Genomic DNA, 19,315 nt, shown 5'->3' with positions numbered 1-19,315 from the left:
TTTTTATGTTCTGTTGCAGGTGAGAGGACGAGGCTTAGCAGCGCTCGCCGATCGATCGTGTGTATCACATTTCTGCGAACCTCGACAGAAAGAGTCCGCGCGATTATTCGCGTTTCCAAAATTTATTCGTCGTCGCATCTTCGGCAAAAGTAGTTTTGATAATCGCCTCCTTGTAATATCGTTCCTCGTCGAAGTACTGGACCGGGGACAAAAATTGATTCGAAGCGAAAGAGGTTCCGGACGGGAAGAGAGGAAGGCTCGTTGTTTTCGCACAGCGTGGGACGCGCATACCCGAAACGAGAGTAGAATTGCCGGATCATCATAATCGAGTGGACAAACTGCCGACAAACAATAGGGACCTGGTCAGGAGCTTCCGATGGGGTCGTGGTGCCGTCGCAATCCGCGCCGCGTATATTCGTAATAGTGTATATCGCGATGATAGGCTAGCCGGTGTGTGAAACGGCAGGAAGAGATCGTCGTAGGGGGAGATCGCCATAGCTAATCGTACCACCCAAGGTGGCACAGATTGAGAGCCCCATCAGCATACATCCTCTCCCTGGCTAACGAGATACCGAGCGTGTATCCATCGAGTTGATGCCCGCCACGTCGTATTCGTCGGTGTTGTCAACACTTTTCTGAGAGAATTCTTCTTCTTGGTGAGACGAATCTTCTCTGAATCGCAATCGGAGAATAATCCGCCGCCAGCGGATTAAAATTTAAAAAACGCAAAAGTACCGCCACAATCCATCATCAGGAAAGAAGAGGAGAGTGAATTGATCAGCGCCAGCCGGACGACGTCGAGTAGCGCCTAATCCTTCGCGTTTGTCATCCGCGCATGACCTCGACCTCTTTTATTTCTTTTGTCCTCTATCGTCGCTTCTCATTCCTCTCGACTTAACTCGACGTCACCACCTCGGTGCGTTTACTTCCGAAGATACGACGACGCGACAAAAGGGAACAGAAAAGAGACAGATTCGCTCTTAAGTGCCCCTCCGGTTCATCCGCGGCAACATCCTCTTCCCCATCGGACGCACGCCGCTTCCGGCTAACTGGAAGTGACGCTCTATGTAAACGATTGCCGCCGGTCGGAACGCACAGGACACAGGAAGCGCATCATGGAAGTGGCGAGCGAGCTGTAAGTAACGATTTCTTTTCTATCGTATATAGAAATTCTCACTGTCTTCCTTTTTATTTTGTTATTTCGTTTTTTTTTTCTTTCACATAACGATTATCTCGACGATTATCTTCATTTGCAAGACAAATCTCCCCATCTTGATTTGTCTCATTATCGAACAGAAAAAATTTCGATCGAAACGATTAACAGCGCTTATCACATTCGTGTCGCGGATGTTTATTTCTCTCAATTAATGATGCAATTGCTCTCTTTCACTTGTTTGAATTGTATATTTAATTGTATTAACATGACAAACTACACGTATATCATCGCCCGACCGCTGATAAACATGTGCGACACGTGTATCGGTGATAATCTTTGCTCTTTACATCTTTTGACCCAGTTTCCTCCGGAATTCAGTTCTGTTCCGCGTAAGAATCGCGCAATTTTTGATAAGAGCTATCGTCAGATTCGGCAATGTAAAAAAATAATAACAGCCGCTTATTGGAACACATGTGCTTGCTTTCCGACATTCGAGAAATTCGAGAAAAAATTTCGATTTCTCGAAGGCTGTGCTTTGTCAGTGTGCGACTAGCACCTTTTTAGGATATATCTCTTTTTTTTTTTTGAGGTATTCAAGCGTCTCTGTTGCCACTTTTAGCGATTCTCAGTGTGGAAATGTGTGACGAGAGAGAGAGAGAAATTCTCTCATTGTGTACACCAAGCGTTGAAAGATTTAAATCGACGCGTTGGGTTGCATGTCGTCTTTTATTTCTGAATAATACGGTTTTTTATTCTTGATACACGTACACAACACACGTGTCGATACTCGACCTCAATTTTTCCTCGTAACTATACTCATTGTTGCCATCGAATTAAAGAGACGAGACGTCATCATTTGTTACTCTTTGTTGAAATTTTGATTCGCTTTTTTTTTTTTTTTTTAATTTGAAATTAATCGTGTACAAAAGGAAGAATATATATTAAAAGTAACAAAAAAAAAACATATATCTCAACAGCTTCGAGGAAACGCAGCGCGTTATAAATTAGCGCGTATCTTATTGGAGATTAATTTGAGTCGCAATATCATTTGCCTCACTCGGTTGTCGCGTTCAATGCGCAAAACAAAAAAAAAAAAGAAAGAAAAAACTTTTCCGATTAGCAAACTTGTCTAAATGCAAATGCAAATATGCTTTTAGAGTAGCAATATTACTTTACACTGCGTGTGCGCGAGGTGTGAAAAGTCGCATAAATGTCGCGTTGTAAGGCAGTTTTTTTGTTTTTTTTGTTTTATTATATATATAGCTTCCAAACGAAATTTTTATCGCGACCCGGGTGGTCACGAAAAAATCAAGCGCATGCCACATACACGATCACGAACCGTGTAGCGCAATGAATGAAAGCTGTACATATGCAGTTGATCCATTTATATGTCACGTCTAACATCGCAGTCAGCGACACAGCGAGAGAGAGAGATTCATTGGCACAGAATTTCATAATGGCAACAGCGATGCTTGGCGGCTACTCATTAAATCATTGTTAAGCTCGCTCTTTGTGATAAGGAACTGCGGGAGAGGATGACGGCGGGCAAGAAATCGTCGCCAATTGTTAATTTATATTGTGCGCGCACGCAATTCCTGGCAGTCGTGGAACATCTCTCTTGAATATTTATAACGTGAAATCAATTATGTTTCGGACAGAGCGATGATACCGACGATAAAGAAAAAACAAAACTTCCGCTGTATAAATATCAAGTTTCAAGAAGATAAATTCACAGCTGCTTGAAAAATTTTAGTTTTTACGACGGCATCTCAAAACACAGTTGGTTTTTGATTTGTTATTTTTGTGGCGGCGTGTATCTTTATTATTTAAAATATTTCCAGCATGTTTACGTTAGACACACACGCACACACACACACACACACAATAGAAGAAATTAAGAATAGAGAATTCTGTTTTGTACAGTCTATTTTTTTTTTTGTTCTGAGAGAATTGCAGATCTAAATTGTAGATCTAAAATCTACTTTGAAATTCAGTTACGCAACAAACTTTCGGATCGTGTTCGAAAAATTGCTATTTATATAAAAGGAAACACTACTGGGTGTATAATATATGAATTGTTTGGTAATCTCGTAACACATTTGTTACGTTAGAAACACGCCAATGAGATATGTTATTGTCAACATGTTACACCGTCTCGCGAAAGTATCTGACGTAGCGCGTTTGCACAATGTATATCCTTACTTGATACGTGCTGATAAGGAAATACGTGATTTGCCTCTATCTCGCTCGGGCCGCCGTCACAACTGCAAATTTATCGTGTATCTTGTGTGATGATTGAAGCTGATAGAATTTTATTAGAACGCAAGATAGGCGCGCGCTCTGTCTTCGTGCATATTTTTGCATCGCGTGTGCGCGATTTTACGCAAAATCGCCTGCTCCTAATGAGCATTGTCGCTACACGTATCGATCTGCGATCGAACGGATTACCGCACGAATTTAGTAGACTAACGTAAAAAACAACAAGAGACGCCGCGATTAAATAAGAAACGTTCTCTCTTCCTACGATTTCATGGCTTTTCGATGACCTTCCTTTACTTGATTGGCGCTTAAAATTGTAGGTTCACCAGTGAGCACGCGTAACACACGTGTGTAAAACCGGTTATCTACGGAGAACTCGCGCGACGACTTATTATTATTCAAACTCAAAATGATAGACGGCAAAAATAGAACGGACAACCGAACCCAAGGTCGCGCAATTAAATTTCTTTTAATGGGATTTTCGAAATCGAACGCTAATTCGAACGCACATTTAGATTTTTTTTTCTACAAGAAAAAAAATTTTTTTATTGTTGCGGTTGCCCGAAGAGAGTTTGCTGCGTCATGGCGACAAAAAAGGCGAGGCAAATATAATTGTGACTGTTTTCTTTTCATCGTGATTGAATTACGAGAGTAATTCAACAATACGAGATGTAATGCGCGTGATATCAGTTTTGAGGTGTCATCTCCGATGTGACGTCTGTGATTTGCGAAACGCAACAAGAAATCTACGTGCACATCGCAAAATTTGTATTAGTGTCAAGTGTAACTTCTTATGTAAGCGTATACAACAAGTTGTTTGCTGAAGATAATTTTGGAACTTCTTGTCCAAGCCAACATCATATATTATACAATATGGCAGAGAGCCTTCAGCTTGATGCCCGCCTAAGTAAGTGTCATCGTTGTGTTTTGCTGTAACTCAAATCCGAAGAACGTTTTACGTACTTATTTATTCGTCCATTCCCCACCTATCTCGTTTATATGCGTGAAAGGTTTTTTTTTTTTTTTACGCGACTGACGAGAACATGCGCAATCTCTATTTTCAATCCTCACGGTTTCTTACTTTTATTTTTTCTTTTCTCTCCCAAAGCGCGACTTTTAATGGCGCGTAATATTTTGCAAACACACATAAATTTTGTGATCGTCGTTTTATCATTATTCCGCGAAGTGCGTACGGTTCCATTTGGCGTTTAAAAGCCGTAAAATTTTTTATTTCCGACGCGTTTTATCTCGTTAAACGAAAAGTTCCAATTGACCGTTATTCGAAACGATCGTGGCGAACACGCGGCAAGGTGATACCATTTAACTCGGTGCATTCAGCGCAATTCGCAATCGCGCTCGATTAAAAGTGTAACGCAAAACCGCAAAATAATAATAATAATAATAATAATTAAAAAAATGGAGAACTCGACGTCGTCGGAAACGCGCGATTCTGTGTCTCTGACATTAATTCTCAGGGACGATGTTTTCTCACCCGGCGACGATGAAAACCGGGATTGTTTTTCCTCTGTCGCGTGGCTCGTGGGGTCGTGTCACCCTTCGCGTCTATGAGTGACGTCGGCACGCCGAGTTTCGTCATGCTTTATCTATGATTAACTGGTGCAATTAAAGTCCTCCCGCATGCAGTCGTCGCCTCGTTCGTTTACCTCGATCTATATCTATCGCTCGCAAAATCAAAAAATCTCTCGTCCGTGTTTCTCGCGGAATCTGACAATTCAAATGCGCTTTTTATAAATTATTTCGACGATAGTTTGATGTACACAATTCGAAATATCTCGTATATCTCTATTTATATCTTCGATTATTAATGAATTAATTTGTTAGATAAGAATTTTATTATAAAAAATTTAAATATATTTAATATTTAAATTTAATTTTATTTGTTGGATAAAAACCATCAGAGTGCGCCACGAAAATAGAACGCACAATTTATGATTCTGCACATCAAATGGTTTATGTGTGCGCGCGGATTCTTACGGAACTTCGGCGCAAGACGGAAATAATAGAGCCATCGGTCGCGAAACGATGCATGACAAAAGCGCCCACGTGAAACTTCGTTACATCAGTCGCGCGCGCGCGCGCGCGCGATCTCGCTTCTCATCGCCACTGGAGTTTCGTTCGAATCTAGGCAATTTATCATCGAGGTATACGCTTATTTTTTTTTCTTTTTGTTCTCCGTCCGTTATTAACGCGAGTCACGAGACGGTCGTTCGTTAAGTTGCGAAATACACAACAGTAAGTGTGTACCATTACCGCGTGTCCGTGGGTCTTACAATCGCGTGAATCCTCGCGCGAACACGTGATATCCCCGGAAAGATCTTCAGAACTTGGTAAAAATCGATAATATCGAAATTAGCGCGTTAACTCCGACTGTTCGCTTTAAGTTTGACGCAATTTGACACTTCATTCTTTATTGTTCGCTGAAAAAAAAAAAAAAAAACTGGCAATAAATCACTTTTGATAATATAGTTACATCTCGATAACGAATAAACTACTTGAACACATAAAGAAGTTTTGCCGGTTTTTCGAGTGACGCGAGGTGTCTTATATCAATATATTACTTCTTTTTCCGAGAGAGTGTCTCGATTTTTTTTTTTTAACAAATCTTTCGGCCTGACGTGAGCGAACACAGCTCTTCGCGCTCTTTTATCGGTCTTTTCTTTTGTACGTTTTTACAGCGTCACGCGCATAATCGCGTTAAATGAATTTTTGCATTTGAAACGCACAGACTCCGCTCGTGAAAAAATTAGAATTGCGATAATTTGTCGCGCTACACGTTACATGTGTCTATATCGAGTGAATACAAAAGAGGCAACGACGTGCAATCATCGTCTATTAATAATATCAGAGATATTAATAATAGATCGCGAGCGAATTTAGCAAAACTGCAATTTGAGAAAATTAAGATACTTGTTAGAGACGATAAAATGAAAGAAACGTTCTTTTCGTGACGAGAACTGTTGTTAATTATTTTATCAGAATGTTTTCTTCTCGTTTTTCGCGCCTCAACGATTTGCAACGTAAAACACCTGTGTGTGTGCTCCATTACATCAGATTAAATGATAAGCGTGACACCAAAATGTACTCATATATTATCCGCTTTAATCTGCTTAATTCCGTAATAACTGTAAAGCTCTTGTATCCACAAACGCGACGATATGACGTAATAATAAAAATGCTATCTCGTAATTGGCTCAAATACATGTAACAACACAACAGCGTCAACCAATGAGAAGATCGGCAGATAGTCATCATAGAGCGTTAATAAAAGTCTGTTCTACGACAATTCGTCGCAGTGTAATTTTACCTTTTCCCGACAAAACGTATCTATGCTTATTGATACCTCCGTGTATCATCACGTAGTAAACGCTCGAATCGTTAACCCGAGTAATATAAATTTGCCATGTAATTTATTTTTTTTCTGACATTGGTTTTCTGACACATCTTCATGAAGAAAACAATAAAATTTTTTGCTTAGAATCTATGGATCATAAATTGCACCGTAATGTGTGTATAAATTATTATGTATATGAGTTTTAAACTACAAGTGTAAATATTATATACACGCTCTTTTTATATTTAATGCACTTACGTCGTTTTGTTGCTACATCATCATGTTTGCAAATGCAATAAAATTTGCGTTATATTAACGCTTCGAAGAATCAGAGAGACCTGTCGACTTTCCGGGTAGTCGATGGTTTTGAGACAGTGAACGCTGGTTGTCCGTGTAGAAAACGTCGTTGTTTTCCGTTCGGTAAGCGCCATACGCTTGCCAAATTTCATTTCTTTCGGAAAACGTGGATGACAGAATCGTGCGAATCGCCGCTGCCAACAAACGAGACCTGTGCAAATCGAGCGTTAATGTTCAAATCACACGCTTTAAATAAGTGTTAATTGTTAAACAAAACTACGACTATTTGGAAATAGAAAGAGTGCGTGAAAAAAATCAAATTTCAAACATGTGTGCGTTACATTCGTCGTATATGTTACACAACGACGTCGGTTTGTTATAACAAATATCAACAATATTCTTAAAATAAATTGTTTCAAATTCACGCTATTTTCTGCGTATTAATATGAACGCCGACATAACAGGGTAAGCAAATTCTATTTATGATCTTGAATGAGCACGAGAAGATACAAGTTATTATTTTATTGGACTATCCGCGATACGAGTGTGATAAAAATAATCAGAAATACATTTATCAAGCTTAAAATTCACAAAAAGTGTGAAACCTTTGTGCGAAACCACGAGATATTTTTTGCATTAATTTTTATAGCGTTGCATGAAACAACCGCAGCAATAAAACATCAATTTTTCTACGTCTTCTTCAAGATTGCAAAGTCAGATGTGAACACAATTCAGAAACAATGCTTGTTTTCCAAGCTAATGAGATAAAGCCGACTATAGTCTACTGTACACGATAACTTGTTGACATATAATTAATTATGCTTTTATTTATTTAAATCTCACAAAAATAATCAAAATTGCTCGCGAATTAAACTTTTACCGATGTAACGTATCGATAGTATTGTGTAGCAAAATAATTAGATTATATAACGGATGAGTGTATCGAAAGTTTTGGCATTACACAAATTTATTGACTGTCCGCCAAAGTATATGCGATTCGATTCATGTGTTACGAAGAGCTTTTTGTCACTGTCCGCAATCTGTTCGAGATTTATGGAAAATTTACGGAAAAGTCATGTCTCTGCTGTCGTGAAGATTAATCTTCTCTTGTACGGCTGAACATTAGTAACCACAAGACACAATTCGACGTTTATAATTGTCGTTTATAATTGCATGTTACCTATATAATATCGAACAATATACTTATTTACGTGTTTTAAGGACAATTAGAAGAAAAGCAAACAACCCCCGTGCGAGCAAAAGTTTGACGAGGGCAAGAAAAGAAAAGATGAAGAAAAAAACAAATATTAGACAAACACAAATATTGTTTCAGGTCGCCGCTGTCGGGAGCGGAGAATCAAGGTAAGATCAAGGAGAGAAGCTCATATTATCCCAATGAACCCAGACCCATAACGCCGTTAACGAGGAAGGAAAGGGTGCGGTCCTGTCTGAGCCATAATGCGTTGACTATACTAACTGTCGCTGGCGTTGTCGGCGGAGTGATCCTCGGTATAATTTTGCGAAATGCGCGGGGGAAATGGACACATCGGGAGATTATGTATATCAATTACCTCGGCGATCTGTTTCTGCGGATGCTCAAGAGCTTGATCCTGCCGCTGATTATCTCAAGTCTGGTGTCGGCCATCGGCTCGCTGGATCTGTCACTTAGCGGCAAAATCGGTGTGCGCGCGATCTGCTATTACATGACCACGACCATCAGCGCGGTTATTCTAGGTCAGTAAAGATTCTTAGTAGTTCGAGCTCTTTGATTAAATCAGTTCAAATCAAATAAACATTAGATTTATAGCAGCTCGGGGGGATATCGGCGCTGCGATAAATTTTAAATTACAAAGGCCAGAAAGAGCAAATCAAGATGTGTTTACTCTCTCAGAGCGTAACGGGTATAATTAAATTTAAATTATTAAATATAATCTCGCGTAATTATTCCGGTAATATTTAATCAAATATTAGTTTGTGTTAATTAATAATATTCCGAACGCTTCGAATTTATAAGATTATTTCTCGCCGATATAACATGTCGAGTACAGCTTGTGCAACAACAAATCAATCATGTAATCAAAACTAAATCAATAATCATATCGCGAACGAGCAACAGCGAGTATAATAGTGCACAGAGAAAAGTTGCGTTCCGCGGAAACATTGGAGAGACAATTTTCTCAAAGTTACTCTTTTTATGCGTTCAGCAGCTCTGTGAACATCTTTTCGCACGGCTCAGCTGTGCGTTTAACGTATCAAGTAACGCATCTTGGGGTTAAACGAAACGATTGCTCGCGCGACGCGACGCGATGCGAATCACGATCAAAGAATCTCATCTCGGACGATGCTGCGGGACACTTCTCGGGAACTGTAAAAATGATTAAGACAAAGAGATAACGCGCATCTTGCGCATTTTACATATCTTTGCGCGGGAATGCGTGATAGGCCTTGAATATTATCGTGATTCATTCCCCGACGCGCGTAATTAACGAGCGCGATATGCACGATCGAAATGAGGACATAAACGCGACGCGTCTCGGCAAACAATCGCTCGAAGAAAGCAAACATATCTCAGTCGAGTGTGTGTTAGATAATTTTTAATTTTCCATCGACACTCGTCGGGCAAAATAATATGATTATTACGCCGGTCTGAAGATTAGATCAGATCTGGTTATAACCCGAAACTTTGTTTGTTACGCGCGTATTCTCAACTCTCTTCTTCTGGCGTCAATCTGCTTACGACATCGCTACGCTATGCTGCACAATTCTATTTCTAATGTGTCATCGCACTTATCTCGTCGATTCTTCCTGTTGATCTTTCGCGATTGAGTATACGCGTAAAATAAATAAATAAAAAAAAGAAAACCATCATAGCAATTGCTTGAATATTATTAAAAGATTTATCATATTTTTAATATTTTACTGGTTTCGTTATTCTTGTATTTGAAATAAACGTTTAAAAAAATTGATTTTTACCTTAGGTATAATTCTGGTCATTTCGATCAAACCTGGAGTTGGTAGTTCTGCCACGGAGAGCAAGAAGCCGGCGCAAAACGTTTCCACTATCGACACGTTGATGGATCTCGTTAGAAACATGTTTCCGCCGAATCTCGTTCAAGCCTGCATCTCCCAATCTCGAACCGAGCTCAAGATGCCGGAAAACAGCTCTAGTAATCTTATTGTCTTGTTGTTAGTCTGTAGGAAGCGTACGAACAATAAATACTTAGAACAATAAATCTAAAAATACAAATCGTTCTTATTGTGTTATTATTAGACTATTAATATATAAATGTCTGTGTTTAAGTGAATGTGTTATATCTCTGTTAGTTCCGACGGATGAATGGGAACTGGAGGAGAAAGATGTGTCCGGTTCCAACATTCTCGGACTGGTTGTATTCGCGACGGTGCTGGGCATTACTCTCGGTAAAATGGGACCGCAGGCGAAGCCGTTGTTGAGTTTCTTCGAGTCGTTATCCGGCGCTATGATGGTGATCACCAACTGGGTAATCTGGTAAGAATTGCAAATTATAGTATTCTGCGTCTCGAGACTAGTTGCATTAATTGACTTGCGATTACGTCTTGCGATCGTTACGCAACGATCATCGCATTTCGCGCAACTTGTGTTGTTGACAATTCAATGTCATCTGCATTCGCATTGCGCGCGTATAATTTTTGTTAACTTTTTGCAAGAAATTAAAAATTGCAGATTGAGAATATTGCGTTTTGTGTGAACAGGTTGTCGCCGATCGGTGTGCTGTCCTTGGTCGCCTCCAAGATCACGGAAATGAAATCACTGGACGAAGTGGTCGGCCAGCTCGGATTGTACTTTTTAACCGTGGTGATTGCTCTGCTTATACACGGCCTCGTGGTGTTACCGGGAATGTTCTTTTTACTGACAAAAAAGAATCCCTATATCTACATATCGAATATGGCGCAAGCGCTTGTCACTGCCTTCGGCACGTCTTCGAGCTCGGCGACTCTGCCGATCGCAATCGGTTGCCTCGAAGAGAGAAACGGCATTGATCCGCGCGTTACCAGATTTGTTATGCCTATCGGAGCAACTGTGAATATGGACGGTACTGCCTTGTACGAAGCTGTAGCTGCCATTTTCATCTCGCAAGTGCGCAAAGTCGGTCTTTCCTTCGGACAACTGGTGGCCGTCAGGTAAAATTCTCTGTTTCTATTAATTGTTTTTCCTCTGTTTTACGCGTTCTGAGTCTTTCTCTTTCATATTTGTCTATCTGTGTATTATATCAAAATTTATTTTTCAGTATCACAGCGACCGCTGCTAGCATAGGTGCAGCAGGAATTCCGCAAGCCGGCCTAGTAACTATGGTAATGGTGTTGGAAACTGTTCGACTTCCGGCCAACGATGTCTTCTTAATCATTGCGGTTGACTGGCTGTTGTAAGTATTTTGTTTTTTACATAATCTAATTTTGATACAAGAACACACATTTAATTTCTATTATGCGTTTTTTTTTTTTTTTATAATGTGCTAATTCTTTTTACAGAGATCGATGTAGAACCACCATCAACGTGATCGGCGACTCGTTGGGTGCCGGAATCGTTCAGCATCTCAGCCGTAACGAGCTCGCGTTGCCGCACACAAATACGCAACAGACACAAAACGGAGCCGATCATCACGCGACCACATCGATATGAAAAAGTTTCGGTTTCGTTATCCGCGTCTCCGCGAGACTGTGAACGATCACTCGCTTCGCGATCGGATGATCGATTACTCAAAAACATATCCACGTTTCTCGTGCGGCTTGTCGCTCGTTTAATAATATATAACTCGCTATAATTGAATTTTTGAAGACCCTTGATATCAAAAATTATGTGAGCAAATAAATGTGAAAATCGAGATTGAAAGATAATAATACACAGGTATATGTAAATCTAGTAGACATATTATACTACTTGTTTAACCGCGTCACGTCTGATTTTTTCAGGTTTTTGTAAGTTGCTTAAAAAAATTTACATACATATACATATAACAGCAAAAAAAAAAAAAAAGAGTGTATAGTTCTTTCAATCAGACAATACGATGATCAATGATCGCGAAGTACGATCCCGACAAAGTGTTCTTGCAAATTTAGTAAAGTGTTCCGGTTTTTTACCTTTTAGTCAAATTATCAGTTTAGTGTTAATTATATCATGCGAACCAGATTTTATGCGAACGAAGGGAACAATAAAAAAAAACTGTAATCACATTATCGCAATGCAAAAATATTTCGCGAGACCCACGCACAGGGGATACGATGTTCTAATTTCTTTGTTTCAATTAATTAAACATCTGTATACGTACAAGTAATGTAAAAAGAATTTACTTCTATAGTCACTTAACTGAGACACATCCAGAGAGAATATAAAATATTACATTACATATACGTAAAATGGGATAGAGTATAAAATAGTGAATGTCAACGTCTCTGTAGCTTGCGGTGCGAGCAACGAGCGTAATTCTTCAAAATGATATAATTTTGGAATATTATATATGATATATACATATATATATATATAAAAAAGAGATGTGCTTGTGAAAATTTAACTACTTTTTAACTTTAGCAAATATCGTAGATATCCCGTTAAGCGAGAGATCTTGCTTGTAAAATGTTTAATTATGTAGTCAATACATATTATACATATGTGTCTTCCATTTTTGCGCTTAACGAAAATTACGCTTGATATTAATTATATGTACGTTATATATTCTATTTAAATTTTAAACTCTTTGCAGACTAGAATTTTCTTGTTCACGAGTTGTTTTTTTTTTTTTTTTTTTTTTTTTTTTTTTTTTCAATGCATTTAGAGATCGTATTGAAAACTGTCAAATAGAGTAAAGTGTTAAAAAAAAAGTGTTAAAAAAATGTCAGTGGTTTAAAGAAATTGACTTATTACATATCTTACTAAAAAAAAAATGTTAAAAAAATGTCAGTGGTTTAAAGAAATTGACTTATTACATATCTTACTAAAAAAAAAATGACTTATTACATATCTGAATATCAAAGTCTTTTTTGTCTATTGTTTTTCACATTGATAATCTGAATTATAATTCTACTTGCGGTTCTATATACTTCTACTATTCCATAAAGATTAAAAAAAAACTATCGTTGTTTGTGCCATAGAATGTGTTATCATTGTAATTATTGACAATATGTATCTTTTACACTTAACAAATAGCTAGCGGTATAAAAACGGACTTAATTTCATAAGTTTAATGTTTGCCATTGATAACAATAATAAATTGTGGGACTTAACCCTTAAGTATGAAACAACTGAAGTTATCTCCCCTCGTATGTTTGTGTTTCTCAATAGATTTCTTTTTTTTTTCAGATATTTTCTTTTACCGCTTTGCCATAAGAAAACTAATAACGCCGAATTACTACTTTCGTATGCAAATGTAAGAAACATATGGAAAAAAATAAGATTAACAAGTTAATTAATAACAAATTACCTGATTGCGCGTCGCACGATCACAAATGATCGGGTTCCGCTTGACAATTTGCAACGATCGCGAGCGTTTCGGTCGAGTTTACAAATGTTCCGTTCGCATTGGTTGATTTGACGAACACGACCAATGCGATTGGACAATGTGGACGCGGTTTATCGTCGCGAGCGCCAAGTGGAATTTGCTCGAAGTTTGTTGTTCAGTTTCGCCAAACGCGCCGAACACGAAAGAAGTTTTTTTTCCATCTCGCGCGGTTATTTCTTTTAACTAGAGGCGCGTTTACTTTGGTAAAATCTGATTGCGGTGAGTCTCGGAAGTACTAAAATATAAAATATCGCGCGTTCTTTTCGTGATACTGCGTGAAATTCATATATACATGTTTGTGTGGAAGTTCGTGGAAAAACTTGAGGGATTCCCGACGAGACTTGCGGGCGATCGATGTGTGAGTTAACGCGGGCGTACGGTGAGTGAATGCGATTTGTTTATTTCTCCGTCTAAACGAATTCTGAGATATTAACGAATCGACGTTATATTCGACGATGTATTGACGCGATAGAATCGGACAAAAATCAAATGTACGAAAAAGTAGAATTAGGACCCCGTTTGTTTCATACGTGCGCGCACGCGCGCTCGCAGTGCCGCAAACTTTAACAGACGTGCCAACATTGAAAAGTTTTTTGAACTAATCTCTCTCGACTTTATAAATTTCTCTAGATTGATTGTAAACACAAACATATGCGTGGATTTTTCATAATTTACCGATTTTTCACGGTGGTTTTTTTTTAATGAACACTCATAGTTGACATATATAACTTGTCAGAGTATTAATAAGCATCGCGAAAAAAATGTGCGATGTGACGCAGTTTGATCCACAGTTCGATGAAAAATGTTACGACGATGTACTTTAGGGTTAGAACAGATTAAATTTAAATTGCGTCGGGGCTGTGATAATGCATTTAACTTCGTGATACACCAATTTTAAAAAGAAGCGATTAGGTAACTTTCGCGATTTCAAATTAGAAAATTGCATCGAAAAATGTATTTTTTATCCCGACCCGGTTATGCGAGATTGAACTACAAGATTGGTCTGTATGTCTCCTTAATTTTTTTCTTCACGAGTACTGTGATACTTTTTCTGTACTTGAATCGTATTCAACCACATTATTTCATCGACGAGGCTTTTCACATACCTCAAACGCTGCGATATTGCGCGGGAAATTTTACCCAGGTAACATACGGATTGGTGTCTCAAGTACTCTACACATAGATATAATAAATAAATCTCATTAGACTAACATCAAATTTATTTTTAGTGGGATCCAAAAATTACCACGTTACCAGGCTTGTATCTTATTGCTTCCGCGATATTGTCGCCCTTCGATCTCTGCAGTATCGTGTATATAAGATGTATAAATTTATTAGGAACGAGCGCAAATCTTTATCTCGTTTACAATGTCACAAAGGAAAATTGCAAATCCGATAAAACCAATCGGTGGAACGATTGGTTGATACTCACTTTGGCCTATACCGTTACGCTTTTCCCGCCGTTGTATTTCTGGTGCTTTTTTTATTACACAGACGTTGTGTCTGTGAATTTAGTGCTTCTAATGTTATTTCTGCACCAACGCAAGTACGTGAAGACGACAGCGTTTGCAGGTAGATGATCCGCATGTGAATATGAGTATCTGTTGTTAAAAAGTGAAAACAATTTATAAACGAATCAATAATCTTGTGCAGGTCTAATAGCTGTTGTTGTTCGTCAAACAAACATTATCTGGGTCGGTTTCTTCGCTATTGAGCATACGTTGAATATATTAGATCAGAGAATGGAACAACCTGTTCCGCCACGAGCGATCAGTGCTCCATCGCACATTCGCGTAAGTGAACTTGCAAATTTTTAACACACATTGCGGACTGACGACTGGATATCTCGCTAGATATCTCGATATTTATTGAAATTAAATATTCAACTACGATGAACTACCTAACAAATCATAGGTAACTTGAAAAACAGTCGGTGCAAAAAAAACTGGCTACTGGTACGGTTAGCGGTAAACTTTTCTAGTTCGCAATGTGTTAACACGCATATTACGATATGTTATTGAGAATCAGAAGAGAGAATTAATCTTGCAATTCACTTGTAGTTAATTTGGAAGCGGATAATAATGTACGAATTGCGCAAAGGTCCGTTGGCTTTTGTCAAGTTCATTACGCAAGTCTGTAGCAGTCTCCTTCCTTATATAACAGTATGTTTGATGTTTATTGCCTTTGTTGTGTGGAACAAGGGCATAGTAATCGGCGACCGCACCGCTCACGTCGCAACAGTTCACATCTGTCAGATATTCTACTTCTCCGTCTTCGTTTCTCTGTTCTCGTGGCCGTACGTGGTGCCGCATTGGCGAACATTTTTAAAATTTCTTCGTCGGCAATGGATATTCGCCGGTTGCGTAATCGCGGTAATGATAGCGGTGATACGCTCTAATACGCTCGTTCACCCGTACGTTTTGGCCGATAATCGGCACTACGTTTTTTACATTTGGAATCGATTTATGCTTCGATATGCGGCGTTCAAATATCTTTTGATACCAATTTACTGCGCGAGTCTGTTTGCCATGTGGAAAAACGTCAGTCACCTGAGGTTTCTCACACAAATCAATTACGTTGTTTGCGTGTGCACTGTTCTGATACCTCAATTACTGCTAGAACCGCGATACTTTATTCTGCCGTACATTTTTTATCGTTTAAACATGAAAAAACCGGAAAAGTGGCAGATGTGCTTGGAATCGCTCACGATTTTTGCAATCAATTTTTTGCAATTTTTTATTTTTGCTAATAAAGTGTTTTACTGGAACGATCAGCCTTTTGCGCAACGAATTTCATGGTGACATTTGCGATATACAAATTATGTACATAATAAGCAGATAAACAGATATTTACAGACAATAGTAAAAAAAAATACAACAGTAAGAAAAAACATTTACTTCACAGAATATTGAAATTGTCTTCTTATATTCGTGTGTTCTTCTCGTGTATTTAAAAATTTATTTCTTCGAGATAGAAAAAACTAAAATTAATTTTGTGTGCACAAAAAGGGACATAAAAAAACAACTGAACAGAATCGTTCGACGATTGTTTTTGACGAACAACAGTTTATTGTTCATATAGCTGATACTTAATGGCAAAATTGCTAAATAGTTTTGTACAGTAACAGCTTGTCATAATATTTCGCGCGAATGGCATCGGCGTACGATATGTTACAACATTTGATCGATGGCTTAAAATTTGTTTTACATCCTCTATTTTTTTTATATTCCTTCGTACGAATATCACTATTTTGCCGTATTATCGTTTGTTCATTAAATATAAATATTGCATACGACGGTACAATAAAAGATACCGAGATGCATTTTGCAAATATGTTCTTATTTTATATAATAAATATTTTTTTTTATTTATATAATAAAGAATTATGTGAACATTCTTATGTACGTGTGTATGTGTATGTGTGTGTGGAAACACAATCAGGCCTGATAAAAACTATTCTTGAAAGTATTGAAAAACAAAATTTTGGAAGTTTTTTTTATTTCGAATCACTTTTTGAATAGACAAAGTTGCGAAAGTCACATATTGTATTTATTAATCTTCAATAATGTGAAACTTAACAAAGAAAAGTATACGCGTACATTGTTAATTATTGTTCTTCTTAAAAAAAGAAGAACTTTTCAATCTTTCGGATTTACGTGTATTTGCGAGAGAGAAACATGAACATGCATAACTGAAATTATTTTTGTTTTTAGAAATAAAGATGTTTTTTCTTATATATATACAAATGCTTTACGCATGTACATATTGTTCCGTTCTCAGTTTCTAAATCGGTCGGGAACTTTGAGCACTACTCTCGACGAAATGTTTCCGCCTCTGTTTTTGTTTTTTTTTGTTTTTTTGTTTTTTTCACGTAAATATCGATGAGTTGAAACAATACAAATCTTATATCACAAACAGTCTCGAATCAACACGCTAAGTACCTAATAATTTACTCTCTATTTAGTTGAAATTAAAACTAAGGCGCGATTCACTCTCTTATATATTTCCAGTCTTTCGATAAAAAACGAGAATAATAAATTTCTCTCTCTTTTTCTCTCTACAATATCTAACCGCGCGCGAGAGCCGCGCGTATTGCTTGTCGTGAGTTTTATTGCGAACCGTATTCGTATAAATCAATTCATTTGGAACGTAAATAGCTTCTATTCTTCTGTACATTCCAATACCTTCTCCGCACCTTATTCCGGTAGGAATATGTGTGATTGAGAGAAATATAAAGTTTTATTTTATTTTTTTTTTTCTTTGCCGTTTTGGCTTTTTGCGCACGCGCGACATTTGATCGGCTCCTAAATATAATGCAATTAAACGTACAGCTATTATATTACATATAGTATATTATGCTATATATAATTCTTTTGAGTTTTTTGGTGTCACAACGACACGATATAGTTCACGCTTTTAGCGATAAATTATTGTTACCCACACACCGTAATTTATTTCTATACGTTATGAAGCGTCACACACTAGGATAAGATTAAAAAGTGAATCACTTTCGGAAAATCGAAATGTTGCGAGAAAATTATACTCTTCTATTTAATCCATTAGCATGTTTTTTTTTTTTTTTTATCCACCGAAGTGACCTTTCGATTTTGCACGATCGAGTTGTGAGAAGAAATTTGTCGAAACAAAAATTTCATATTTTCCTGTATTTCTACACACAAAAAAAATGTATCAATGTTCGAACTAATCGAGCTGTTTAATGATAATATGATACGATCAACAATTAATCTTTTTTTTTTTATTGCTTACGCACGTAACTAATTTCTTTACGTGTAGAGTTATCTAATTCAGAAGATAGATTACGTTATTCCCCGTTTAAATCAATTAGAATCTAAACATATTTGTATAAATATATCAGATATATTGTATAAATATATTGTATCTAATATACTTGTACAAATATGTGTAAGTCACAGAAAGACAATCGGATAAAGGTTAATGCGGTAGATATATATTTGATCCAATCTTGGTCGCCAAATTTTTAGTAGAGATATGTTGTTTGAGTAACAGAAACGTCAGAGAGTAGGATTTTATACCGGCATTTTCTACCGTGCCATTTTTCACGACTCAAAACCTCGACCGTTCTGCGACAACGGTATTCGGAAGATTTCGGTTATTTTCCGGGCTCAGCTCTTTGTGCACATTCTTTCTTACTTTCTAGGAGTTGTTTTTTTGTTTTATATATTCTACGTAAAAGATACTTCGGATTTTATAAAACTCGCGCGAACTATATTGTGCAAACTAAAAAAAAAAAAAAAAAGAGTCAGAAACAACGTTAAATATATATTACGTTTTTTTTTTTTTTTTCTAGGAAGTACAATATTCTCCTACGCACACGCACACACTTGTCGATAACGCAAAGGACCTCTCCGTCCGTCGCGTTTGATTACAATCTGTCGTATGTAAATCTAATCATTCTGCGCGCAATTGTGACAACAAAATAGAGAAATTATCAACAAAGAGCGGCGTAATAAACGCGCAATGAATATTTCATTCAGTCGAAGAACAGGCGAAGGTGCTTGTTTTGACGAATACTGCTTCGTAGTGTACACTTCGTGTTTTGTCAATCATTATTACTCAACATTTCACAGTCGTAAAACAAAATAAATTCGCCTAACCTTTCTGATTTGTTTTTTGTCTGATGACAATCGCACATACACGCCGAAATCTCTACAGTACCTAAGTTCATGATATGGAAAA

The 19,315-nt window shown here is 37.6% G+C and overlaps 2 protein-coding genes across 3 annotated transcripts; both read left to right on the top strand.

Annotated features, from left to right (window-relative positions):
• The first annotated feature begins 2 nt into the window (after positions 1–2).
• Positions 3–12,579, top strand: LOC109854310 (excitatory amino acid transporter 1). Of its 2 annotated transcripts, none has more exons than XM_020427244.1 (7): positions 3–1,135; positions 8,398–8,798; positions 10,043–10,231; positions 10,389–10,572; positions 10,797–11,225; positions 11,333–11,467; positions 11,574–12,579. In XM_020427244.1, exons 1-7 carry the CDS (start codon positions 1,116–1,118, stop codon positions 11,722–11,724), a joined length of 1,509 nt encoding a protein of 502 aa, XP_020282833.1. In that variant the 5' UTR covers positions 3–1,115; the 3' UTR covers positions 11,725–12,579. The 2 variants fall into 2 exon arrangements, with proteins under 2 accessions (XP_020282833.1, XP_020282835.1); XM_020427246.1 differs by lacking the exon at positions 3–1,135 and adding an exon at positions 6,976–7,529.
• A 1,873-nt stretch (positions 12,580–14,452) lies between these two features.
• On the top strand, positions 14,453–18,875 carry LOC109854307 (putative Dol-P-Glc:Glc(2)Man(9)GlcNAc(2)-PP-Dol alpha-1,2-glucosyltransferase). Its single transcript, XM_020427240.1, has 4 exons — positions 14,453–14,741; positions 14,827–15,169; positions 15,251–15,390; positions 15,658–18,875. The coding sequence occupies exons 1-4, from the start codon at positions 14,550–14,552 to the stop codon at positions 16,396–16,398; spliced, it is 1,416 nt and encodes a 471-aa protein (XP_020282829.1). The 5' UTR covers positions 14,453–14,549; the 3' UTR covers positions 16,399–18,875.
• Positions 18,876–19,315: the final 440 nt, after the last annotated feature.

This window comes from Pseudomyrmex gracilis, unplaced genomic scaffold (assembly GCF_002006095.1).
Source record: "Pseudomyrmex gracilis isolate BER0280 unplaced genomic scaffold, ASM200609v1 scaffold_63, whole genome shotgun sequence".
NCBI lineage: Eukaryota > Metazoa > Arthropoda > Insecta > Hymenoptera > Formicidae > Pseudomyrmex > Pseudomyrmex gracilis.
The sequence above is the reverse complement of the archived record's forward strand: the minus strand, read 5'-3'. Positions and strand labels throughout refer to the sequence as shown.